The 27,652-nt window shown below is 41.1% G+C and overlaps 2 protein-coding genes across 2 annotated transcripts in view; both read right to left on the bottom strand.

Moving 5' to 3' along the window:
- The window catches only part of LOC134622171 (alpha-2-macroglobulin-like), a 38,159-nt gene extending 14,633 nt beyond the window's left edge, over positions 1–23,526 (bottom strand). The window contains exons 1-17 of the mRNA XM_065470149.1: positions 23,500–23,526; positions 21,316–21,436; positions 15,479–15,575; positions 15,220–15,400; positions 14,968–15,121; positions 11,192–11,244; positions 11,080–11,100; positions 10,368–10,533; positions 10,208–10,292; positions 9,961–10,108; positions 4,932–5,049; positions 4,729–4,838; positions 4,465–4,632; positions 4,009–4,236; positions 962–1,025; positions 722–867; positions 173–322 (exon numbers count right to left, since the gene is read on the bottom strand). Of these exons, the coding sequence (XP_065326221.1) occupies positions 173–322; positions 722–867; positions 962–1,025; positions 4,009–4,236; positions 4,465–4,632; positions 4,729–4,838; positions 4,932–5,049; positions 9,961–10,108; positions 10,208–10,292; positions 10,368–10,533; positions 11,080–11,100; positions 11,192–11,244; positions 14,968–15,121; positions 15,220–15,400; positions 15,479–15,575; positions 21,316–21,436; positions 23,500–23,526 (2,037 nt within the window). The remainder of the gene's footprint in view (positions 1–172; positions 323–721; positions 868–961; positions 1,026–4,008; positions 4,237–4,464; positions 4,633–4,728; positions 4,839–4,931; positions 5,050–9,960; positions 10,109–10,207; positions 10,293–10,367; positions 10,534–11,079; positions 11,101–11,191; positions 11,245–14,967; positions 15,122–15,219; positions 15,401–15,478; positions 15,576–21,315; positions 21,437–23,499) is intronic.
- A 2,489-nt stretch (positions 23,527–26,015) lies between these two features.
- Positions 26,016–27,652, bottom strand: part of LOC134622155 (alpha-2-macroglobulin-like) — a 38,800-nt gene continuing 37,163 nt past the window's right edge. Inside the window, exons 31-36 of the mRNA XM_063467988.1 lie at positions 26,909–27,033; positions 26,708–26,798; positions 26,552–26,620; positions 26,365–26,470; positions 26,180–26,224; positions 26,016–26,067 (exon numbers count right to left, since the gene is read on the bottom strand). Of these exons, the coding sequence (XP_063324058.1) occupies positions 26,187–26,224; positions 26,365–26,470; positions 26,552–26,620; positions 26,708–26,798; positions 26,909–27,033 (429 nt within the window). The 3' untranslated portion in view covers positions 26,016–26,067; positions 26,180–26,186. The remainder of the gene's footprint in view (positions 26,068–26,179; positions 26,225–26,364; positions 26,471–26,551; positions 26,621–26,707; positions 26,799–26,908; positions 27,034–27,652) is intronic.

Here is a 27,652-nt window from a genome sequence, read left to right as displayed (position 1 = left end):
AGACAAACTCAGCATTGAACTGTTACATAAAGTTGAATGTATGACTGCCCAAAGAATACTTATCAGGACAGAAATACCAGAGCGAAGGCGTGAGCTGCTGGTAACTCACGACACTACGGGCTCTGTAAATAAGGGATGTGTCCATCTCACTGATGTTAATATCAGCAGTTACCTTATCTGCATCCAGAGTCTTCCCAGGCTCCTTGATGAGAACGCTCTTGTCGATGGCGCTCACACCACACAGAGAATGTGGCAGGGCCGTCACCTGCATGTTGGTCTCTTCACCTGGGACGGCTGAAGACGGTGAAAACTCCACTGACACCTGACACACACAAAACACCCGTAGATGTTTAGTGACTGTGATAACTCCCCACTCACTGCTGGCTAAATGTGCTGCTTCACTGTGGTGAGTGACAAATCATGAGTCCCAGTGGGATGGCTGCACACTACATTGGACACTGTATGAACACTGTGTCAGTGTTAGATAGGTAGGACTTGCATCATCATTGAAAAAGGTGCTTGTATAAATGGGAGTGAGCGGGTCATGAGGTCGTATAAAGAAGCACTTTGAGTCCTCAGGTAGAGTAGAAACAGCCGTGCAACAACCAGTATATGCTAGAAATCCTCAGGTGATTTAGCCAACTGAATTTGACTTTGATTTGAACACCAGAGCATGACTGCAGACACCAAGCACACAGCACACCTCTAGAATTACACTCACCTTGTTGCTGAAGCATTTGTCAGTAGAGAAGTCAGCACTGTGGGCAATTACATCCTCACTTGGCAGGACGGCATAAGCCACAACCTGGAACTCTGGAGCCATCTCAGGAGACACTCTGACTTTAAAGGACACCTGGCCCTCATTCACTGAAACACAGGTCCAAACATACATCCACAGATCAACAAAACAGACCAACGTCAATGCTTGGCTGTGGCATTTGTGGAAATATGGGAATTTTACCCGATCTGTCTTGCACTTCAACCTGTTTTTGTCCTTGCATGGTGACAGCTCCTCTGGACAACACCTGGAAGACAGACATCATTTAAAAACAAGAATGAACTTGCACTGATATCTGTGGACATCACTACCAGTGAAAAGTTTTGACACCTTTTAATTCAATGTGCTTTTTAATGTGTTTTTTAATTTGTTTTTTTATGGCTTTGCTTTGGCTATTTCGTGTAACTGATAAAAACTAGTTTTCACAGCTGTCGACACTTGCTTCTCTAATTTAAAGAGCTATCCAAAAACACTCAGAGATTTCATACAGTGTGAGAATGAAGACATGCAAGCAGACCGAGGGTATCAGTTAACTTATCCAAGGGGCATGACTTTCAGAAACAATAACTTTGGTCTTATTTTCATTTAGGGTGAGAGAATACTGTGTTAATCAGTCTTTAACATCATGCAGACAGTTAAGCAAAGGCTGCAGTGGGACAGAGACATCCAGATTCAAGGGGAAGCAAATTTGGATGTCATGAGCATAACAATGAAAGGGAATGTTGTATTTCCTAAATATAGGAATAAAAATAAAAAAGGCAGCGTGTATAAGGAGAACAGAGCTGGACCCCAAACAGAGCCCTGTGGCACACCACAACACACAGGGGCAGAGGAAGAGGGGCATTGCCCAGTAGCAACAGAACATGAGCTCAGGACGAGATTTAAAACCAGACTGGAATGCTTCACAAATGCCACAAACATCTAAAAAGGTCTGACGTTGCTTGAAAACAACTTTTTCCAAATTTTTGGACATAAAATATGTTATGTTTACATACACTGCTAAGATGGTGAAGGGTTGCTTTACAGGGGGACTGAATATGAACATATACTCAGTTACCAGTAGGGGGCTCTGTGACTGATAGATATAGGAGAGAGGAAGAAGAAAGTGTTGTGATATGTACTGAATGGCTAACTACTGCTGAATACACGTTCCATTATAAACTAAGCTCCGTCTCCATTCTTCTGTCGAATACACCACAAAAGAGAGTTTAGAAACTGGCCTGAAGTTAGAAAGAACATTAGTATCAAGATTTCTCTTCTTAATAATGCCTCTGATGCTTATGTCTTTTATGTTGTGAGATTTGAAGATTCATGTGCTGAGGTGTTCTTTCTGTTCTCAAACCAATCTCCCTTTAACGGCTCAGTCTGGGTGGGTCTTTTTTCTCCTCGTCTTTCCTCGTGTATTGTGTATTTCCATTGTTCTAATTCTTCTGACCTGTCGTCCCCATGTGATGTTTGTGCAATGTAAGCGTGACAGGTTGAAGGACTACTGTTGAAGGACTACTGCATATAAAACTGTTCAGTTAATACTAATTCATATCAGTTGATATAAGAACAAAAATAATGTAAATATGGTAAGAAAATGGTTAAGAGGTTATATTATAATATTAATGGTTATATTAATGGCTTTATGTTACTTAAGAGAACTGCAAACTATACATCACTGATTGACTAGTAAGCTTTTTCTGGGGTTAGATTAGTAGTGTCTCTATTCTCCAGTAGGGGGCCTCCACGTCTTCTCCTCACTGCAATAAACGACTGCGTGAGAGACGCAAGTCATAATCACTCTCGTGATTCTTTTCCCCCCGGTTTCAGGGGTGTAACATATGTATGGCTGGAAGGGTAAGATGGCGCTGGACTGCTGGCAGCCTTTAACCCAATTTCCTTCTGGATCAATAAAGTTCATCAATCAGTCAAAAGTGCAGGGGGAACATAGGAAAAGCATAATAACTATAATGAGGGCTAGAATACAAACAACTTTAACTGAGAGCAGAACCCAGATGACTAAAACTAAGTTTGGGCTGGATCAGTATTTATGCTGAAATAGATCAAGGCTGCTGGATTCTAATGATGGACTGAGAGTGTCTTCTTCAGTCATGATGGGTTTTACAACAGTAGTATTTTAGCAAACACACAAAAAGTCTGGGCCCGTATCCCTAAAGAATCTTTGTGCAAAAAGTGGCTCCTAGCGGCCAAATTCTAAGAAAATTCTCAGAGTCATGACATTTTCTTAGAATTTCCCCTAAAAGTGACACGATAATCCCAGTTAATATAAAAGCTATTCCTCAAGATTCCTAGCGCTTAAAAGGGCTCCTAAGGCAAGATCTGCTAAGAGCAGGGAATAGGACTTTTAGTGGCTTAGGAGTTCCCCTAAGCAGCTGCACAAAATGGCCAACAGAAGAGGCAGGAGAGACACCTTTATGTTCGTTCACCAACTGGGCCAGCAACAAACCTTGCTCCTCAGTCCAGTTCGGCTTGCGAGTCCTTTTTTTCTCCATTTTCTGTGTTTGTAGGATATTTGTTAACAAGCCTTTATAAATAGACCAGCCAGCAATCACAGACATTGATAAAAGCTGAGCCGTGTTACCCTCGTTAAGACCACACTGGACTTGTAACGTTGTGATTTCTACTTCATTAGGGACAGCCCCTTGAGATAGGCCATCTTGTTTTCAATGGGGACCATATGGGAGTGAAAGTACAAAATATGCCAGCTGGGATATTGATATGAGCAAATAAGACACGAATCATTATTTGAACAGGGTGTAATGAGTTTAAGTTTTCACATATTTTAGATTCTAATGTTAGGCTATAACCCCTACAGCTTACTATTCATTTTCCAGATATTTTCTTGAATGTGAAATATTATTTACAATTACAGTCAGCATAAGATTAGAGTGTATAATTATGTTTATTGATTTGAGGGTACATCCTTTGCTCATTCTCACCAAAAGCTCATTTCCATCAAACTTGTAGGATCAACCAATCACGGCTTTTGAAATGATTACTCATACCTAGCAACGGGGTCAACCACACCTCCTCTCTAAGATAGGATTTTCCATCCATTCCTTGCTCAGAGTTCACTGAAAATGTTCTGGAATCACTTCTAAGCTAAAACTCCTGGCAAGGAATTTTTAGGTTAAGTTAGGAGCTCTCTGAGAGGATTCTCAGAATCTTTAGGGATACGGGCCCTGGTCATGTTCAACGTTGTAGTAAACCCAGAGATAACTCACCAGATAAATGACATCCACAGACCCTGGAGACTCTCCCACTATAGTGTAGTTTACTGATATGTCTTCTTCTGCGTCACAGGGCACTGCTTCATCGTTCGTCTGTACCTCTAGAGAGCTGATTGTTTTAATATCAGGAGAAGACGGCTGGGACATGGATAATGTGTGAAATCCCCTGTCATAGTATGCAGTTCTATATCCTGGCTGGCCCACTGTTGGTGTCAGGCTTGCCTAGTTGGGGATAAGAAACAAAAGTCTAAAAACTGGATCTAAAAATAACATTGGTCAATGAGGCAGTCTTTATAAGCAAGGCAAAGGTGGAGGAAGATGAGTCATAAACTATTTCAGGATTACTGTGGGAGGTATTTGGACATTTGCAGCCTATCAGAAACCAGTCGAGGTTTCAGGCTGCTGTGATGGCTGCATTAAATTACACATTGTTTCAGTGTGTCAGCTCACATGAAGTTGGATATCCTGGTCAAAGTTATCAGTGCTGAAGGAAAATGAGGCCACACCGTTGCTGTCAGTTGTCAGATTTTGTAGTGAGCGTGCTCGCCACATTTCTCCCGTGAACAGGTAGACCGGTGCGTTACAAACTGGTGTATTATTGTGGTACACTGCTTTGACCTGTTGAAACACACAATGCTCTATCAATGGAAAATACAAATAACATAAGTGTGCTTTGTATGACAAACTGAGCTGAAAACAACATTTTAGGCTTACTTTTCCTTCCACATTAGATCCCCGTTCCCAAACCTTGGGCACGTTAATGAAAGACACTTTTCCAAGGACATAAGAAATCCTGATTCTCTTCTCTTGAGGGTGTGAAATACCTGAATGTAGAAACTTTCATGTTACAATCCTGTGAATGCCTTTTTGGTTAAATATACATTGATGTGTCATTTTAAAGGAAAAACACAACTTGCCTGTTCCCTTTTCTTCCACTTTGGCCCTGATATCCAGAACATCTTGAAGCACCTTTTGGTCCATTTTAGTAAAAATTGACATTTTGAAGGAAAATGTTGCACAGCCAGTCTTGTCTGCCTGTAAAGAACAATAAAGAAAGAAAATGACTGCTGTGTGCGATATAATCTTACTAGAAATAAACCGAAATTAGAATCAAATCTCATTCACAATCGAATCTATAAAATATATTAAAAGTTCAAACTATGAGATTTTACAGAGTCATGAAAAATATGAGCTCATTTTGAATTTGACGAAAGCAATATGGTTCAAAAATGTATAGTGGGGGGGACAAAAGTCTGGAGCGGTCAGTTGTACTAAACTATCACAGCTGTGGGAACATTTTGCAACTGATTATGTTACCTGGCAACAGATCATTCAGATAAATGTGTAGAAAAAGATCATCATAGAGGCAGAGTTTCTCAGAAATACAGATGGGCGGAGGTTTACAAATCTGCAATGGACTGTGTCTACAAATTGTAGAACAATGACAGAAGAATTTCATTCATGTAAAATTATCAAGACGGTGAATATCTCATCATCTGCAGCACATAATGTCATCAAAACATGCAAAGGATAAGGCTGAAATCCACTATCAGATGGCTGCAGTCTCCAGGTCCTCGGGCAGCAATGCATGAAAAACTGTCATCATTCTGCCACTCAGATCACTGCATGGCCTCAGGAACACTTCCACAAATCAATATCTGTGCACAAAGTTCACCGTGCCACCCACAAACGCAGGTTAAAGCTCCATCGCGCAAAGAAGAAGTCAAATGTAAATGCGAACTGGAAACGCTGCATTCTTTTCTGGCCAAAAGCTCATTTAAAACGACAAAAACTGCTCTGTACTCCACAACCTCCCAAACATCCTTTGGAACTGGGCCTGTATAGCAGTATGATGGTATCACCTCACAAAACCACTGTATCGTTTAAATTTCCCAGCAGTATCTCATTTACATCCTCAAAATCTCAGTACTACTATATATATGTTATACAGTACTGTGAAAAAAATCTTCACCCACTACCTTTTTGTGTGTTTGTTTGTTGGCTTCCAAGTAGCCAAACTTTTTTGGGATTTTTTAAAATGGGCTTGAGCAGTTTGTGTTGAGACTTTGGCAGCTTTTACAGTCATTTCCATTTCAGTCCCAGTACCTGATCATTCTTAGAGAACGTTTTTTCATTCCTTTATTTGGATCAGGCACTTGATGTTGACCTATGAACCATCAAAGCACAACAAGGACACCTGCCTCAATGGATTATTGTTTCTACACATAACAGACAACTTAGTAAAGAACCAGTTTGAACTTTATCCTATTGTCGAGCAGCCTGTTGCAAAAACACATCTTTTACTCCCATTTTCTTCTTTGAATCTAAAACAAACGCCAACAATAGCGGGGCTTGAACTCATGAAAGCTTGCCTGAGAGAGTTCAGGCTGCATTTCCATTTGTGTTTGCATGTTTCAGTAAACCACTGTAGCTATTTCCCATGTACCTGCAACATATAAACAAACTAGGGGTGGCTCAATATCTTTGCACTATATTATGATGCCATAATGTGGCCTGGAAACTACTAAAATACTATGTTTATAACACAAACAGACAAAACAACACTGTACTGTACCAGTAACAGTGTTGGGGAGTAACGGAATACATGTCATTCCGTCAAGTTAAAGCTTAAAAAGGTGGTATTCAGAATACAGTTACTTTGTTGAAATAAATGGATTACATGGCGGCCTTTTCCTGTTTCATATGTTAGGTTATGCACTCTCTATTTTTGGTAATTCCACGCGGGTGGAAACCCAAACAAAACACGCATTAAGAGGCTCTAATGTCTGGGTCTCAGTCTCGCGGCCCATGTTACCCCTACCTACGGCCCATGAGTGAAGAAATATTTTTTAAAATGATTATTCAAAAAACTATTTAATGTGAAGGCAATAGGCAGAGTGTTACAGGCATAGCCCTGAGGAATGTAGCCTCATGGGCAGTGTATTCTGTGGGGAGAATGGACTGCCATACCCATTTATGTGTCTGTGAGAGTGAGGGAGGGAGAAAAAGGAGAGCCGAAAAGTACGGGAGCTGGAAGCATGTAAATATAATAATAACCACTGCAGCCAAGAAGAGTGCCTGACGAGCCCAGCTGTAAGTAAGCTATTAAGACTCGACTGTACACTGTGTTCGTGTTTTCCTCCGAAACAATAAGTTCCGTTGGAGCAGCCTTTCAACGCCTCTCTCTGTCTCTCGCAAGCAAAGTTGACCCAGACAGCAAAGTAGAGCTAGTTTTCGGCTACAAGCCCGACACTAACCCGACGTATTAGGCAGAGGTCCCTTTACTACTGTCGGAGTCGCTGACCTGTTTTAAAAAAGCGCGAAATAGTTTTCTATATGAGCTTGCTGCAAAAGTGCAGCCTTACCTAATGTCCACCTACTGTTACTCATTTATATTAAGATTTAAAAATCTAGTTAGGGCCCGAGCACTGAGAGTGTGAAGGCCCTATTGTATCTGCTCCGTTTCTTCTTCTTATTATTATTATTCAGGCAAAACAAGGGCCTTTTTGAGGGCTTTAACATGCTCAAAAACTCATGAAATTTTGCACACATGCCAGGTCTGGTGAAAATTTTTGTATTTTAATGGTTTTACATATGAGCACTGGGAAATGGCTCTAGAGCGCCACCTATGCCTTGTTAAATGCAGCCCTACGACCAAATCGTTTGAGCTACATGTATGAAATCTGGCACACATGTGTATCATGCCAAGACGAACAAAAAAGTCAGTGGGCCCATTGACGCAAACCCAACTACACACCTGGGCCATGTTAAATTGCAGAGCTTTTGAGTTTTCGCAATACGGTGATGCGGTGGCGCCACGGCGAATTTCGATGACTCGTCATGAAAATCTTATTGCCTCTCATTCTGTCATACATTGTCCGATCTGGACCAAAGAGCACAAATATGATAAGGCTCCAACCCTGAACAGATTTCAATTGCCACATTTGACATCAGGGAGAGCGCCACCTAGTGGGAACAGGAAATGTCATGTTTTACACTTTGGGGTACAGTATTGTGATGGGTGACATCTGCAGCCTCAAATTTCTCCAGGAAAGCCTTAAGGAGTTGGTCTTGGTTACAGTGAAAACTGTGACTTTTCGCGAAAGGGTGTGACCCCAGCAGCATGGCGAACTTTGATGTCTCGCCATGAAGAAACAAATTAGTATAACTCAATGAAATCCAGTCTGATCAGAACCAGACTTTACAGGCATGATGTCAGACCCACCCTGAACAGATTGATGTGCCCATTGTCAGGAATACGCAGAGCGCCACCTAGTGGCAACAGGAAATGTCATGTCTTTCACTTTGTTGTACTGATTTTTACAGGTTCATTGTGGCCACCTCAAAAGCGGTGAATATTAACATGAGTCCCTCATGATGCTTCAGTGCAAAAATTGTGACTTTAAACTGAACGGCGCACCCTGGTGGCAACGCAGTTCACCATGAAAGATGAAGTGGCTTTTGAGGGGATTGGAAAGTTTAAAAAGTCTTGAAATTTGGCGCACACCTCCAATGTGATGAAGGCTTTTTTGTTATGTGATCATTTTCATTCTATAGCGCAAAATGGCTCCACAGCGCCCCCTACAAAATTTCATAACATCAGCCCCTGCTCTGTGTTTTATCTATGAGTCTGAAACCTGGTAAGCTTATAGGAGATAACAAGATGTACAAAAAAGTCTCTTGGAGCAATATCCCAAATCCAACAGGAAGTCAGCCATTTTAAAATTAATGTGTAATTTTGGCGACATGTTCCCCTCTTTTCAGGCACCGTACTTTGACGAACTCCTCCAAGGGATTTCATCAGATTGGCACGATCTCCAGTGGGTTGAATCTAAAGACCTTTGTGATGTTAAATTGCGAAGCTTTTTACGTTCAGGGAAACGGGGTGGTCATGGCGCCACGTGGAGTTTCAATCACTCGCCAAAAAGCAGTAATCTGCTGTCACTCAAAAACACAATGTCCAATCTCTCCCAAAGGTCGCAGGTATGACGAGACTCGAGCTCGGTAATGTTTGTTATGGCATTTGTCAGTAATGGTTAGAGCGCCACCTAGTGGGAGGACTATAATCATAATTGAATGAGATGAAATGTTAGCTGGTGGTTAAATGCATGAATTCCATCAATGTGACATCAGATCGGACGTGCTGGTTTCAGGTGTTGAGTTCGACGCGCGGGGGGTGCGAGGGCCCTCATAACGCTGCTTGCAGCTTTAATTGGTATTGGTATGGCGAGTAGCCTTCAGTAAAAGTAATAAAACTCACAGAAATAGTTCATTCATGTAGTAGTAAAAAGAATGATAATTTATTAAGTAATCCAAAGTATTTAGAATACGTTGCTCTCATTGAGTAACGTATTCTGAATACGTTACAAAATACATTTTGAGGCATGTATTCTGTAATCTGTAGTGGAATACATTTTAACCTTCCCAACACTGAGCAGTAACTCAGTAAATCAGTCTAAATTGTTCAAACTTAAAACAGGAGCTGAATCTTTTGATATGTGTATATTCATTCAGCTTGTTTAGGTGTCGCAGTCTGATCAGAGTATTTTGAAGTTCTTAGATTTCTCACAGAAGTTGTATTCTTTTGTGTGACAGACATAATGAGACACACCACTTGCCTTAGCCCTACCAGTAATGCCAATCATCTAGCAGATATTAGAAACACCAACACAACCTATGCAGCCTTTTAGGCACAACAATAACCACTTCACTCCTTTGGAGCTGACACGTCCATCCAAAAAAGATGAGACATCACTAAAAATTCAAATCCGTGGATGAAACAAGTACGAGATGATGAAATGTAGGGAAAAAAGTGAAGAGGACATACGGCGCCAGTTCAGCTGGGTAGAGCAGGCAACCCGTATGCTGTAATGCTAATGCAGTGGCCTGAATGTACCCAAAGTATCAGGGAAAAAAGGTTAGAGAGAAATAAAGCCATAACTGTACCTGCTTTGTCTCTGTGTGGCAGGGCGCAATCTGCAATAGCGCCAAATCATCCTCACTGTGCACCGATACACCACGGGAAAAGTACCTATCAATAGGTCTGCACACATTAACTGTAACACGTCCTGGTACAGGCTGTCCATACGTGTACCTGTTTAAAAAGAAAATAAGTAAACATTATGAGTCATTTGCTCTCCAAACTCCAGATTTTCAACAACACATAATTTGTCCTGAAAGAACTTTTTCTTACTTTGCACACACTTCAGCTTCAATGTCTTCCTGCCCAATACTCACTTCTTCAGATATATTTACTGTCACATCAAATTTGGGTAAAACTGGGGAAAAATATGAATGTCAGCATTTCCACTCCATCACAACAAAGAATTTAAAAATAAATAAGACTGACTTACCATACTTCTCCACTTTGAAGTTGTGGGATATTTTCGTCTCACCCATTGACACAATGATCTGGTACGGTCCCTCACGGGCCTCAGTGTCCAAGGAGTAAGAAAGCTGCAGTATTCTGCTATTGGATGTTTCATTTAGCCACTGTCCAATCCTGTTACTATTTGGATCCTGTTAAATGAAATGACAGTGACAGCTACTACACAGGTGTAAATACAGTACCAACTAGATTCTTTATTTTCTTTTTCAACAACATTAGAGCTAAAACTGGACAATATAAATTTAGAGGGACGTAAAAATGACCTGTCTTCATTTGTAGCCAGCTTTGTCCCCTTCTAGATGTGAAGCACTTGTTTATAAATGTTTAAAAAATTAAGTAATATAAAGAAACCTAAGCTGTAATGACAGGGAAGCTGTGGCTGTGTTTGTGGAGTAATTAAATCAAAATTATTATTTTGATTTAATCCCTGTCATTTTATTTTTACATGTGGGGCAGTGACAGAACAGGCCCCTGCACGGTGTGTGTTACATATATGCAACCCAGTTTGTCCAATTTTTAAACCTTGCACTGTCAGTAACTTGGAGTAATACTGCAGAAGCAGTGTGTATGCAAGCAGTGAGCAGGGAACCTTCAAGTCTGTCTGACTGCATGTGTTCAGTGTTGTGTTGATGCATTTACAAGAGAAGTAAAAGCCTTTTCTGGAGACGCCCTCTTACCTGAAGTTCAATGACATCATACTGAAAGAAAAGGGAAGAAAGACAGGTGGAGTTAAGAAACTGTTCTCCAAATTCCAAACAGCATTATTAATAATACTGTTCAAAAACTCACCAGCTGATTGGCAGGTCGCATTTTATTATCCATCGTAACGACTCTGAAATTCACTTTGAGAAAAATTGAGAGGTTACCTCTGTTTCTCTCTTTATACTTTAAAACAAAGTCACTGCTACTTATCAAACACAGATCTGATTGATTACCCTACACAGCAAGCCAAGACAGATCTCAGATAATGGACTGACATGTATGAGACATATATATATAATTTATTGAAATTTAACTGATATTGCTAATTTATATTTTAATTAATGTCACTTAATTTAATTTATTATTTAATTATGTGTTTAATACATTTTGGCACCCGAGACCGTTGTGAAAAGGAGGATGTTTTTTCTATTTTTCAGGTTTTATTCGTAACCAGTATTATCACCATTATCATCATTTATCATTATCATGTCATCAAAGAATTTAATGAATCGGTTGATGTTATATTATAGTTTGTATTTAATCACATATAGTAATGGCATAATAATCTTTCATTGCAGGTTTAACTGTATTCATGTTATTCATAGTGTTCATTAGAGAGTTGTTAACTGGGGGGCTGAAGTTATGGGTAAGTGAGAAAGTTAAGCTAATGTTAAGATGATTTCATATCTGTTTACACTAGAGCCCACCACATATAATAAAATCACAGCCTGGAGGCCTGTAGGCCCAGCACTATGAGGTTAACTGAGGATAACACCCAAGACACATAAGGGGGGGGCCTGCACACATACACTCACAGTTTCTCAACTTGTTTTGCTCAAAAGTGCTACGTGACTTGTCCGGTGTACTTGGCTGTTTAGCAATAACAGTTTAGATAACGGGGAACATCTGGAGGAGAGGAGTGAAAGGCCGTTAGGGTCCGGCGGAAGAGAGTGTTCTTAGATTCCGAGAATTGATACTTAGATTTCCAGTAAATCCAACTGTTTGACGCATATTATTCGTCATTAACTGTTATATATACCACTCCTTATTTTTGTTCGGGGGAGACTGCCTTGAAAAGTGTAACGATACGCTTCTTCCCCACATATATATGTGTTTAATAAAATCACTATTTTTGACATCTACTGGGACTCTGCAGTCGTTTGTCTTTTCCTCAAAATACGAACCGCGACACCGTCCATATTCTTCCCTCATGATTTTTTTGTACTTTGAATTCCAAAGCCATGTTTAAACATATTTATTTTATTGTGAACTATTAAAAATAAAACCATTAAACTTTCACATAAAAAGAATTTGACTCTGAAATAAACTAAGTGGCATTACTCAGACATGATTTATTTTGTGCTATCTGTCCCCGATTACAAAGTTAAGCTGAATTACTGTCTAATTCTCCATCACAGCAACAAGTCTCAAAATGGAAAATATAATATGGCCTTTGGGGGAAGTTGTGCACTCTGAGTATTCTGCATGTTTTATTTCTCATCACTGTGAAATAACTGCATACCATTCGTTGTCAGTAGCTGTCTTTTGCAATGTGAAGTTCTTCATTAGTGTGAGCTCAAATATGAAACTTGTGGGATTTTTTTCCCCTTTTATATTTTTTTAAAATACCATATTTTTCAGACCATAAGGCGTACTGGATTATAGGGCGCATTAAACGCCTTATAATCATTGCTATGTAACTTTGCACTGTCCACTTTCTGCTGTAACAAAACCAATTTCTGATGTGTGGGACTAATAAAGGTTATCTTATCTTATAATAATGACTAACCTGGTATTGTGGATGGATTATCTCAGTTGTTCTCCTGACTGAAGTTTGGGCCATTTAAAGCATCTTTCCATGCGATTGCATTTGTCAAAAACCATCGGGAACTTTTATCGAGTGGAAAAAAGTTAGCGTTCATCCTCCAGCTTCACTGGCCCTGTCTCAATATACTTGTGCGTACTTGCGTTCTCGTGTACTCGTGATACGTCATCAGTACTGTTCCAATTCAAAGTACGCATCAAGCCGAGAACGCAAAAAAGTCCCGGATGTGTTCTCGCTCTGCCTGTTTTATCGAGCATGCATCGGTGGTGACTTGTGTGGACTTGGTACAGCTAAATATCCCAGAATGCATTTCGTCCAAAACTCAAACGGGGCAATGCCGGATGAGCGGGGCTAAAAGCTTTTAAATATTACTCTTTCTGGGTCACAAAATAACTTAAAAAAAGTTATTTTCAAGCGAGAATGTAGCTGTGTAATCTTCAAATATCTGCTCGATTTACCAAGATATCATATATTTCCAAACGTGCTCCGACGTTTTCAGAGACGTCTGTGACCCACCAGCTCCATAGAAGACAGCGAGGTCGAGGATCACTAGAGCCGGCGAGAACAGCGGACTCTGGCACATTGTTTTCAAACACCCCCCCCCCCGCGGTCTTTTCGCTACTCAGGTTAAACAAACCCCAAACCCCAGCAGCTGTCTATTGTATTGAGTGTCCACTAAAATAAAAATAAAAGCGTTCTAACATCTCATCTGCTTGTTTTTATTAAGACATACATGTACACTATTTTTATTAATAGAGATTTTGCTACTGAGCTTAAACATGATATATAAGTCACTTAGATCACTTCTAAATGTTAATGTTTGGTTTATTTCAGTGTTTTATTTGTTCCTGAGTAAACCGGTTTGGCTGTGATTAAAGTTAAGCTTCATAACATATTACTCACAGTTAAATTAAGAGGGGACGGCAGTAAAAACTCCGGACCTGTGACATCATCATGTACGCTGGTGTTCCAATTATCCAAATCGCGAGTCCGTGCTCGCGTTTTCGGCAAGTCCGTACTCCCGTGAGGTCTCGGCAAGTCCGGTCTCGCCGAGAACGCGAGTATGTACTTGCGTACCTAGAATTGAAAAAGGGCCACTGTGTTTATGTTATGCTAACATAGCTGTGTCGCTAGCAATAACGTAGCACATCATTATATACCAGCTGCCCAACTTCAGTAACCCTACTAACATCACTGCTGTTTAGTTTTCTATCTTCATTTATGTTGGAAGTGATAGCAGAGCTGTACATTTTTTTTTATCCAGAAATCTCTCAGTCAGAACATGCTATATCATGTTTAGGTAGCTAGCAAAACCAGCGAGCTAACTTCTTGCTAACTTCTAACTCTGTTAAATTTAATAAATTCTGTTTTCATGGCTGACTGGATGTTAAACTTAATTGTTACACCTGGTAAAGCAGCAACACTCATCATTTTATTTAAGAGGAAAGAATTTAGACATTTTTTAACTCTCAGCGATGCCGCAGTGTTCGTTTGACTTTAGGACCTGAAGCAGACGGCGTTTAGGACCCAGATTACTCCGAGTCCGTGAGGCTCCTGACTACGGCAGCCGTAATGCTCCGACAATCCATCAAGCGGTGCGGCTTCATACCTTACCAAAGTCGTACTAAAACATTTTTTGACAGATTTTTGAGCGCATTTGTACCACATAATATCTGTTCGAGGTCAGTAAACACAACCAGAATTCATACATAAGGCGCACTGTCAATTTTTGAGAAAAATAAAGGATTTTAAGTGCGCCTTATAGTGCGGAAAATACAGTAGTTATGTTCAAAGATGGAGTCGGATTTCAAAGTTCGAACAAAAATCTCGGTCGATGGACCGTATTAAATATTATATTAAATATCTTGAAAAACATTTGCTATATGAAGAAAACATTTCACATCAATCACTGTATGTGTGTCCACATTTTGGACCATAAAACTTTTTATACAAATTGGAGATGGTGGAGCAGCTGGCTCATGATGATTTGATAGGGAATGAACTACATGTTGTATATAACATAACAACACATTGTTACCTTTTTGTCCAGGAAGGTAGATGGGTTTATCTGTTTGGATGAATGTGAAGGGATCATACGCTTGGATCATCACTTTTCTGACTTGTTTGGAGTAAAATGTGTCTCCTCGTACCTCCACCTGAAAATCTTGCACCTCCTTTTGTACCAAAGGAGCCTGAAATAGTGGGATATTGTAGATAGTCATTAAAGCCAATAATGCTTACAATAAAAACTAACAAACACACTTTGTGTGTGAAAGTGCTGGTTGTGGACCTTAAACTGAACACAGGTTTGAAATTCTTCATTTGACGTATGCGTGAATAAGGTCGTGTTCTTCTCTTGGGACATCAAAGTGACAGTCATGACCAGAGTCCCACTGGGCTGTCGGAGAGTTGCACAGAATTTGGCCTCAGCTCCAGCTTCAATAACTGCAGGAATGGCCACCAGGTACTGGCTGCATACAGCATCACACATACAGCAGTTACTGCAGTGAACAACTCGCATAGACAAAAAACGCTGAAGACAAACTCACGGTTCAGCCACTGCTTGATCCACATGCATCCAGCTCAGGAGGACACACAGAGTGCAGCTCAGGATCCAGAGACGGTCCATGACTGGTTGTGATAATTCTCAGTGTCAGCTTCGGCTAAATATTGGTCGTCCCCACCCACATACACTGTTACAGCCACGTGTTTGAAACGCACTCATGTACTCTGATCTCCACAAAGTCAATAACTTACACATTTACAAAATCCCAATCCTGCTTTCACCACTGAACACTAAACTATACACGACACTAAAGCTTGTCATTCAGTGTAAAACATTACAGTAACATATACTGCTCCGAGGTGATGTTTCTAAATCAGCTCCAAGTTTAATTTGGCTGTTACAAAAAGTTATTTCTGTTTCGAATGTGCCTGTTTTACTATCGTGGCTCAAGAGTTGGGAGTTCGCCTTGTAAGTCTCGGTCATTGTGTCCTTGGGCAAGACACTTCACCCGTTGCCTACTGGTGGTGGTCAGAGGGCCCGGTGGCGCCAGTGTCCGGCAGCCTCGCCTCTGTCCGTGCGCCCCAGGGTGGTTGTGGCTACAATGTAGCTTGCCATCACCAGTGTGTGAATGTGTGTGTGAATGGGTGGATGACTAGATGTGTAAATGCTTTGGGGTCCTTAGGGACTAGTAAAGCGCTATACAAATACAGGCCATTTACCATTTAATAATGTGCATTTTCTTACTGTCAGTGGTGGGCTATCCCACTGTAGTGTGTAACCACTGATATTCTCTAAAATCACTGGGAGTTACAGTAAGTGTAGCCACCAACACTGACCTTTACCCAGCGTGGGATGTCTGACTGCCATGTTTGTGACGTTATTTCTCGGGAAAGACTAAACAAACGTTTGTGTAGTGATAACAGGCTCATACTCAACTGATGGATTCATCAGTGATGTCACAGACTGCTATATTTGCTTAAAAGACGAATATAACAATGTTTCTGTCCGAATTAAAAATGAAACATGTTAAACAGCTATTTGTTGCACTTTGGTAAACACCACAGATCAAACTTCAGCCCACTGAAATAACTGCAGTGACAGTCACACTGCTGCTGTGGATGGATATCTGGTCTGGTTTTTAAACTGAGATGTAAAACTGCTGAGAATGAGTCATTATCCCTGACCCTCTGGACCCAGCAGTATTACCCCATGTGATTCCATTTGTCCTGTTTGATTTGCCTTTATGGGAAAAGGATTTTTGTTTGTTCTGTCTTACTAATGTGCTGCAGTGGGGCATGTTTAAACACACATACAGATGTGTTCATCCTTATTAACAAATCCAGAAAATAACAGAAAAAACAGTTAACAGCACTGAACCCATGAAGGACTGAAGTCTACTGATATACTGAATATCTGCTGCTGTTATGATATTATTAGATATTTATTATGATACATGTATTTATGATATGAGCTCACTCATGGTTAATGTGCTGGAACATGTGGCCAAGGACCCTAAACAGCATGTTCATTTATGTCAATATTTAAAAGTCTTGAATCCTGACAAACTTCATAGATCTGGGTCAAAAATTCAGTGCTCTGCCAGGCCTCTACTGCAACAGTCTTCAGTTCCTTTATATATATATATTTATTGAGATTTTTTGATATAAGAAAAAACAAACAAAAAAACAACAGACAACACAACAGCAAGGGCTAAAACACACAAATAAGACAAAAGTTTATACACTGCAACGACAAAAATACTGCTTCAACACTGGCAATAAACAAAAATAAAGCGCTAAGGTGGAAGGCTAAGTTATTGGTAATCGATCAAATAGGACTTTGTTTTAATACATGGTCTAAAAATGGTTGCCACACATCAAAGAAATTACTAAGTTTGTCCGCTAATATATACCTAATTCTCTCCATATGTAGTAGAGCAGTCAGTTCTGTGAGCCAGAATTTGAATTGAGGTACAATATCCGTCTTCCAGAGAGTCAAAATATTTTTTTTAGCAATTACCATTCCGAACAAAACTGTGGTTTGTGCAGCAGAGCTGAGGTGTAAAAGGGAAGAGGAAGATCCAAACAATGCAATTATTGGGTCCGGCTCTAATGTGCAATTATAGATATCAGAAAAACAGTTAAAAATATTCAACCAATAGTTATACAATTTGGGACAAGTCCAAAACAAATGAGTAAGAGAGCCTTCTCCAAGTTTACAACGATCACATATTGGACTAATAGAAGGAAAAATCCTGTGCAGTTTAGTTTTTGAATAATGAAGTCTGTGAAGCACTTTAAATTGAATTAACTGATGCCTTGCATTTATAGAGCAAGAATGGATCCTACACAGACTCCTCTCCCACACCTCATCTCCAATCAGCAAACCAAGCTCCTCCTCCCATGCCATCTTCAAAAAGTCAGATTTAAGATTTAAATACTCAGAAAAGGCTTTCACAAAACCAGAAACCAACTTTTTAGAATCCGGGGAACTCAGGAGTGTAAAAATTGACCCCTCTTCCGGAAGAGATGGAAAATTAACAATACTCTGACGAACATAGTTTCTTATCTGTAAATAATGAAAAAAATGTGACGCAGGGAGAGAGAACTTGTTCTGCAACTGACTAAATGATGCAAACTGCCTGTCAATATATAAATCTTTGAGAGTAATAATACCTTTCTGTGTCCAGATATCAAAAGAGGCGTCTAAACATGAGGGTGGAAATGCATGATTACCATATATTGGAGTGTGGATCGAAGTGTCTGGTAGAGCACAACCTTTTTTGATCTGACTAAAGATTTTAACGCAGTTCGAAACTATAAAATTATTGACCTTGGTTCGCAGATTAGAGGATGAAAAAAGAAGAGCAGGGAGGGAACTATTCTCAACCCCACCACTCTCTATGACCACCCAAGGTGGGGTATCGGCAGACTTAATTTTTTTGTACCCTTCCTGCCAGTAAGCAAGAGTTCTAGCATTTGCAGCCCAATAATAAAACTGAAACAGTGGCAGAGCAAATCCACCCTTAAGTTTTGACTTACATAGATGAACTTTTGATATCCTGTGAGTTTTAAAGCCCCAGACAAATGGTAATACTACTGAGTCGATCACTTTAAAAAATTGCTTATTCAGAAAAATAGGTAAGTTTAAAAATAAATATAAAAATTTAGGAAGGGAAACCATTTTAATTACGTTAATGCGACCTACCATGGAGATAGGGAGAGCCCTCCATTTCTCAACATCTATTTTCAATTTTTCTACTTGTTCAAGATAATTCAACTTAAAGATCAATTTAGGATCCTTAGGCAAAGTGACACCCAAGTATTTCAATCTGTCTGTAAATTTAAAAGTAAAACTTTTAAAAAATCAACATCCAAATTTGCAGTTAAAGCCACAAACTCACTCTTTTGCCAATTAATTGTATAACCTGAGATTTCCCCAAATGACCTCACCACATCTAAGAGTGCAGGAACAGATCGCTCAGGATTTGACAAAAACAAAACAACATCATCCGCATATAAGGAGATGTAGTGCTTGATATTCCCCAATCTGACAGGGTCAATAGAGGGCTCATTCCTAATGGCTATTGCAAGAGGTTCAATAGAAATTGCAAAGAGCAAAGGGCTCAAAGGGCAGCCTTGTCATGTCCCGCGGTGTAAAAAAAAGGCGCTGATCTATCTTGGTTAGTAAGAATGGAAGAACAGTCTTCAGTTCCTGCTTGTTCTTGGGGTATTTTCCCTTCAGTTTTCTCTTCAGCAAGTGAAATGCATGCTCAATCGGATTCAGGTCAGGTGATTGAGTGGCCATTGCAAAACAGTCCACTTCTTTCCCTTCAAAAACTCTTTGGTTGCTTTTGCAGTATGCTTTGGGTCGTTGTCCATCTGCACTGTGAAGCGTCGTCCAATGAGTTTTGAAGCATTTGTCTGAATATGAGCAGATAATATTGCCCGAAACACTTCAGAATTCATTGTGCTGCTTTTGTCAGCAGTCACATCATCAATAAATACAAGAGAACCAGTTCCACTGGCAGCCATACATGCCCACGCCATGACACTTCCACCACAATGCTTCACTGATGAGGTGGTATGCTTAGGATCATGAGCAGTTCCTTTCCTTCTCCATACTCTTCTCTTCCCATCACTCTGGTACAAGTTGATCTTGGTCTCGTCTGTCCATAGGATGTTGTTCCAGAACTGTGACGGCTTTTGTAGTTGTCATTTGGCAAACTCTAATCTGGCCTGCCTGTTTTTGGGGCTCACCAAAGGTTAAAACTTTTTTTCAAAATAATGATTTTCAATTTCAGCACTGTATGTTCTTCCCTTTTATACATTTGTATAGTACATGCATACAGTGATATCAAAACATATTATGGTTCAAAAATTTGAAATCACTCAAATATTATGTAAAGTATTTTTTTCTATCCAATAGTGTAAGTTTACAAAGATGTAAAAAAAAGTCATGAGTATATGTAATTTTGTCTTTCCATGACTTTGTACTTGAAATTGTTTTTGCTAAGAAATAAACAATGATTCAATATCAAATTCTGACATTATTTTAATATTAACAGAGGGTGCAAAAGTGATGTAAATTTAATATCAGATTTCGATGTTGATTCAATGGAATTGCCTGATATTGATTTAACATTGTTTCAATGAATATTTGCCATCTGGGATAAGATGGACCCATGTGACACAAGGAAGGAAAAAGCAACAGTGGCCAGGCCATGATTTGCTAGTACACCGGAAATTACTTTATAAGACCTAGCTTGCCTCTTACCTTACCCCGAACAAGCATCCCAGCTACATCAAGGATACAAGGATATTTCCTGGCAAAAATCAGCGGCCTGAACCTCCCTGGGGACTCAATGCTATTCCCCATAGACATTGATCTGGTTACAATGTAGGTGTAGTGACTATCAGAGATATAAGTGTTTAAAAAAAGGGTTACAAAGATACAACAATCCTAATCCAGCTTTTGGAGATCAACCTAACCAGGAATGACTTTGAATTTAATAATGAATTCCATCTACAAATCAGTGGGGCAGCATTGGGCAAAACATTTGCGCCCTCATATGCCAATATTTTTATGGCTGATTGGAAGGAAACGGCATTAGCAAAATCCCCCCTGAAACTGTTATACTATTACAGATATCTGGATGACATCTGAGGTGTCTAGACACATGATAAGGAAGACTTTGTGAAATTCATTGATCTGCTCAATAATCATCACTCATCCATTAAAGTAAAATAGACAATGTACAAAAATTCTGTCAACTTCTTAGACATCATTACTTTCATAGGACCTCAGTTTTGAACGACAAACAAACTGGACCTTGAGGTATATTTTAAAGACACAGACACAAATGCATTACTGTGGAAGATCAGCTTTTACCGCTACATACATACAAGAAGTAATTCGGTCACAATTGCTTCCTTTCCATAGGATTTGCAGCCAGTCCCAATTACTTAGAAGAAGCCACACGGACCTTGTTTCTAGTGTTAAGAAAAAGGGGTTATTGCCGTTCGTTCCTGAGAAACACTTACAAAATGTTCCAGAACCCCAAAAGCAAGGAGGATGAAAAAGAACATATGTTTATCCCACTTGGCGTCTGTCAGACAGGAAGTTAAGGATCCAGCTGCAGAGGGAGCTGCTCAGTCCTAGATCCTGCAGTTTCCTGTCCAGCTTTGAGGGAACGATGGTATTGAATGCTGAGCTGTAATCTACAAACAGCATTCTCACATACGTGTCTCTCTTCTCCAGGTGTGAGAGGGCGGTATGTAGTGTCAGGGCTATGGCATCATCAGTGGACCTGTTGTGGCGGTATGCGAACTGTAGAGGGTCCAGTGAGTCGGGTAGTGCAGAGCAGATGAAGTCCCTGACCAGCTTCTCGAAGCATTTGCTCACAATGGGGGTCAGGGCTACAGGTCGCCAGTCGTTCAGTGATGAGATGTGGAGGATTTGGGTACAGGGACGATGGTGGCCATTTTGAAGCAGGCTGGGACTACAGACAGAGAGAGGGAAAGGTTGAAGATGTGTGTAAACACTCCAGCCAGCTGAGCCGCGCATGACTTGAGGACGCGGCCGGGAATCCCGTCCGGACCAGTAGCTTTGCGTGCGTTCACCCTCCTGAAGCACTTCCGCACATCCTCCTCAGACACAGTGTGCGCACTAACGTCATCCGCGGTGCGCACACTGTCCGGTCTCGTGGTGTTTGCTGTGTCGAATCTAGCGTAGAATACGTTTAGATCCTCACACAGAGAGGCCGTGGTCTGCGGTGTGCTGGTTTTCCCTCTAAAGTCTGCGATTGTGTTTAGTCCCTGCCACAGACTCCGAGGGTTGTCAAACTGTTGCTCCACCCTGTCCCTGTACTCACGTTTGGCTGCTTTGATCGTCTTCCGGAGTTGGTAGTGTGCGTGTTTGTAGTCCGATGTGTTCGCGGAGGCAAAAGCGGTGCTCCATGCCGCCAGTGCCGTGCGAACATCTCCATTAATCCAGGGTTTTTGATTTGGGAAGGATTTAACTGTTCTGGATGGGACGACACCTTCCACGCATTTTCTGATAAATCCGCAGACTGAGTCTGTGTACTCATCGATGTCATTAGCAGCCACGTGAAACATTTCCCAGTCCGCGTGATCAAAACAGCGTAGACTCTGACTTGTCCGACCAACGGTGCACCGCCCTCAGGGTTGGAGCTTCCTGTTTCAGCTTCTGCCTGTAGGCGGGCAGGAGCAGGATGGAGCGATGATCTGATTGGCCGAATGGGGCGCGGGGGAGGGCTTTGTACGCATCCCGGAAGGAGGTGTAGCAGTGGTCAAATAGCCGGTCTCCACGAGTGTTGAAATGGATGTGTTGGTGGAGTTTTGGTGAAACTTTCCTCTGGGTGTGCGGTTTCCTCACTGCTGATCACGCTGTACAGTTCCCTGAGTGCTCGGTCAATGTCGGCTTGTGGGGGAATGTAAACAGCCGTAATAATCACTGCTGTGAATTCCCTCGGTAGCCAGAATGGCTGGCACTTAATCATCAGGTACTCCAGGTCCGGTGAGCAGAAGGATTTGACCGGGTGCGCATTCGCATAATCACACCAGCTTTTGTTGGTCATGAAACATACACCACCACCTCTGCTTTTCCTTGTAAGATCCTGTGACCTGTCCGCACGGTGCACAGAGAACCCCGGTAGTTGTATTGCGGAGTCCGGTACCTTGTCCGATAACCAGGTTTCTGTGAGGCATCTCTCGCTGGAATGAGATCCGTGCCCGAAGCTCGCACAGCTTGTTCTCCAGAGACTGCACATTAGCCAGTAATAAACTGGGTAGCGGTGGTCTGTTAGTGCGCCGTCTCAATTGAACCAGAACGCCAGATCTTCTCCCTCTGCGTCGGCGTTTGCGGCCTCCAGGGCCAGAGAACAAAGTTGTCTCAGGTGAGATGAATGGGGGGTCTGCAAACGGAGGGTCCGTGTTGCAAAACTTGAACTCCGGAAAGTGATGAGAAAGTCCATCTTTTATGTCCAGTAAGGTTTGTCGGTCGTACACAAGGAGACATGTGCTACTCGTGAAAAAATAAAGGAAAAGTAAAATTAAACACAAAAACCAACTGTTGCTTGGGGGAGCTCGCGCCGAGGCTGCCATACTCTGCGCCATCTTAAGGAAACACAAAATTGATCCTGAAGGTTGACCCGAAGGAAATTTGGTTAAGGCTGCCGTCCTTTGCCAGTGCCATCTTACCCTCCGACCATACATACATTAGACAAACATCACATGGGGAAGACAGGTCAGAGAGGTATGACAATGGAAAATGCACAACATGAGGAAAAACGAAGAGAAAAAAAGAACTCCCCCCAGACTGAGCTCCAACAAGGAGATCAGTTTGAGAACAGAAAAAAACAAATCAGCACATGAATCATCACGTCTCACAACGTAAAAGACATAAGCTTCGAAGGCGTGGAGTATGGGGGGTGAGAGCAGGTCTGTGGGATTTGTGGGATTTTGAACAGCTGTAGCCACTTCTTGATAAGAATTTAGCATTTCCCATTATACATCACTTATTGATTCCCTTTTCAATTCTCACTGGCTCCACTTTGAGAGTCTCCGCCATCTCTAAGCAGCATATCAAAGACATTAAAATCATCCAAGTGAATTACATGCCACATGCTCAAATGTTTGTGCATGTTGGAGGCGTGTCCCCTCTTTGTTGTGATCAATGCTGGGCCATTACTCAAAAAATCATTATTACACGAAACACTTTTCTTAAAAGTAATGCAGTACTTCATTACTACCAGGAGAAAGACATTGGTTATACTACTGGTTAATGTTATTCTGTAAAATAACATAATCATAATCACCATTTAACAATACAAAGCTACAGCCCCACACACCAACACAGATCCCTGATGAGGACATGATTGTTCTCTTAGTTTTAGGTATGAACACAAATCAAAAATGAAAAATGGTACAAAGAGACTTTTTGGATTCTACTGTAGAAACATGAAGAGTTAGAAACAGCTGCAGCCTGACTGCTCACTTTATCACGGTGCTTGTCTGGGGTCAACATTCACTCAGCTTTAACATCATTCTGGGCTCCTGGCTAGCTTAGTGTTAGCATGCTGTCTGTGCATGTGCTTGTGAAGAGCCAAAGTTGTGTTAACAGCATAACACAGGTGTTTCTCTCCTGCAGCAGACTCCACTTTATCATCACGCTCTCAGTAATGTCCATATCCACGCTGCAGACTGCACCACTATTTTAATCCTCTGACACATGAACAGAAATCAGATGATCGTAATGAGAGTGTAAGACAGAAGATTTCTTACAGCTGTTTGACAAACATACTCATCTATCAGAGCTGCAGAGTCTGTCCACCTGTTTGTCATTTATATAAAAGCAAAAAGAGCACAAAGGAAACAACACAGTGACAGTGGGAGGATTGTGTGATTACTGTCATATAGACGCTCAGTGCAGGCTTCTGTCTAATAATCATCTCAGCATTTTACAATAAAAGAGAATCTTTATTGTCAGCGTACATGTACAATGACATGATTATTGTAGATAAAACAGCAAAGTTGAGATCATTTGATGTCAGTTTAATGATTCAAATGTCCGTTAATGGTGGTGATTTTATAAAGAGCTGATATTTACATCATTTACTGCTCTGGGTACATTTCTCTGTATGTACTGTGTTTTCTCCATGTTTACACAAACAGAGAGAGATACTGTGAATGTGTTTCAGGCACACTGACAGATATGAATGATAAATGTCCTCATGAGGAGACGAGGACCTGGAGGAGGCAGCAGCTCTGAGAGCTGAAAGAACAACAGCAGCTTAGTGAATGAAACAGCAGCTGGAGCAGATCGTGTCAGAGCGTTGTCATAAACAGGACGAGCTGTTAATGTCATAGAATTGTTAGCTGATGAAGAAGGCTTATGGTTATTTAATACAAACGTTCAAACTGAACTAAACAGTCACAGATTCATGTAGTGACTGTGTGCTCAACGTTACAAGACTATTAATAATGATACATTTGTTCCAACAAGCTCTCTGAAACTGATCTTTGTATTTTTCCATGTAACACAGTGAAGTATGAAACATGCACAGTTTAATAAAACTGTAAAATGATAAAAATGTTTTACAAACTCAGACTAATTTGTTAACACAGCCTGTCAGGAACAGCCATTTACTTGTAGTGCTGTGTATAAATGTACATGTACCATTAGATGCTATTTGAATGACGTCATTGTGTACTTTTACAGTTTCATGTACAGTTAGCATTTATGGTTGGCTGTTGTATCCTGTACACTGTTAAAGGTGTCCAGTCTTTGGGGAGGACACAGCTGTGATGTTGCTCCACTGTCACAAACACACAAGTACATGAAGTACACAAGCGAAAGAGTCGCTGCTTTGTTGGATTCCACAGACACACTCTGTATGTTAAAGGCTCACAAACACACACGCATTATGTTTCTTTCTTTTATTTCCGTGGACGTCACTTGCCAGCTGTCACTGAACGTCTCCCAAGAGCACGTTTTGCTTTTTTAATGTTTTGCCCACTTGCACCATTTTGTTTTTGCCTAAACCTGCACAAAGACAGAAATGTGGCATAAGGCCAGTCTCAGGGGTGCATTCACAGCAGTATTTGAAATAATCCCGTCAGATAACACTTGTGAGAACAATAATTATATAATTTTCAGTTGTAACACACAAACTGAACCGTCACACTCATGTTTCACGTTTTTACTAAAACAGTTCACTACTTCCATGTCTAGTTGGTTGTAATGGAGGCGGAGTCAGTTGGATCCGCTCTCCCTGTGCAGCGAATACTCCTGAACCAGTGGAAACAGATTCTGTCATGAATACCTACCTTGGCATAACATCACCCATGGTTTTTCCACACCCACCACAGTAAATGCATCATGTTGTCAGCTTTACTGTATCTTAGCCAGAGAAACTGGTCAGGCCCTCTCTTCCAAATGTTCACACTTTCCCCTCTTACTGTCAGTGGGCTCTGGCTCAGAGTCCATCGTATGTGGCTCATTATCTGAGTGTGATCAGCTGCAATCACCACCATACACACATGTGAGCAGAAAAAGTATCTTTATTCAAATGCAGGTTGAAACCTCAGGACCAGCCACACCTTCTTCAAACTGTGAGACGAAGAATAAAAGTTAGTAAAAGTTCAAAGTTGGTCCTTTTCATTGATGCTGTGAACATGAATGTGTGTGAAAGGTGTACTTGTGTGTTATTACAGCTTCTTACCTGCAGCTCACGACACAAACATGTATTGGGTCTCAGCCTGGTCACCTGACAGAAACATGGTAGAAAAACATGAAAGTGTCATTTCTCTGTGTCCCACTGATGGAAACATCAGCTTGTATGAACTGTTCAGTCTGATGAATCCTCTGAAGTGAAGCTGTTGGAGTAAAGCTTAGCTAGACTTGGACCTGGTTGGTAGTAGTCATAGATCTTGACCACGGCTGGCTTCAGGTTGTCCACTGGGAGCTCCTGGATGATCTCTAAGCTGTGGTTGATGGGTGTGTCCTTTGATAACTGGACGAGACAGAAACAATCGCAGACACAGTTTGTACCAAAGATCATCATCTGGTGTTCCCCACGGTGACTTTCACTTACCTCCTCTAAGTACACCAGAACATGATCCTCCTTTTGTTCAACACGACTCACCAGGGAGCCACGTTTGAGCTGTGAGGAGATGACATCATTTTTATTATTATCATCACAATTATCACATGAGACACACTCGTTGGTAGAATCTGTCTAATTACTCACACTCTTCAAAGACTCGGGGTCTGGGGAAAATCCAGAGAGCATTTTGATGTCCAGGATCACCATGTTTGTAGTTTTCTCCTTTCCACTGTACCTGTGTTTGAACAGTGTGATTATACTGACCTGATTGCACACTTGCTTTTCATCTACCAGCAGTTCCTCCACACTGGTAAAGAGCACTCCTCTAACCTGTCACATACTTACAGCGATTGTGTTTGCACAGTGAATTTGGGTCTAGCAGATTCACTGGTGGTGTTGACCTCTAGCTGGACTTTCACACTGAGAGTGGTGACATCAGCAGGTGTTGGGATGTTGTAGGTGGCAGAAATCTGGGAAACACACTTGGGTCACGTGTGGAACAGAACTAATCACACCTCAATGCACCCTGCTGTCACTGTTCTACACCATGACACATATTTGCACACATACCTTTCCTTTTATATTCATACTATTGGTGCAACAATACTCGTATCGATATTGAACCGTTCGATACAGTGCTTTCGGTTCGGTACGCATATGTATCGAACAATACAAAATTTTAAATTTATTTTATCAACTTTTCTTCTGACGATGCTGTCTGTGTTGAGAGCTCAGTGGATCTGCGTTCCACTACTCCCCCTAGGCTGCACTGCCGAGCGCAGATCCACTGAGCGCAGCGCAAGCTAGCGAGACAGAAGCTAAGCTCGTTGCAACATGGCAACTGCCTCAACGCTAGCCGAAATTGAACCTCCCCCACCCTCATTCAGATCTGGCGTTTAGAACTATTTTGGTTTTCATGTGAAGCATGACCCCGATGGTAAGCGCGTCATGGACAAAAGTAAAACAGTATGTCGGATGTGCCACGCAATGCTCAGTTACATTGGTGGGAACTTGTGCGTTAGCGCAGTTAGCTTGTGTAACCCTCTTAAGGTTATCCACTGCTGTTCAAGCCACTGTTTTAATGTTTAA

The sequence above is a fragment of the Pelmatolapia mariae genome, linkage group LG3_W (genome assembly GCF_036321145.2).
Source record: "Pelmatolapia mariae isolate MD_Pm_ZW linkage group LG3_W, Pm_UMD_F_2, whole genome shotgun sequence".
In the NCBI taxonomy this organism is placed as follows: domain Eukaryota; kingdom Metazoa; phylum Chordata; class Actinopteri; order Cichliformes; family Cichlidae; genus Pelmatolapia; species Pelmatolapia mariae.
The sequence above is the reverse complement of the archived record's forward strand: the minus strand, read 5'-3'. Positions and strand labels throughout refer to the sequence as shown.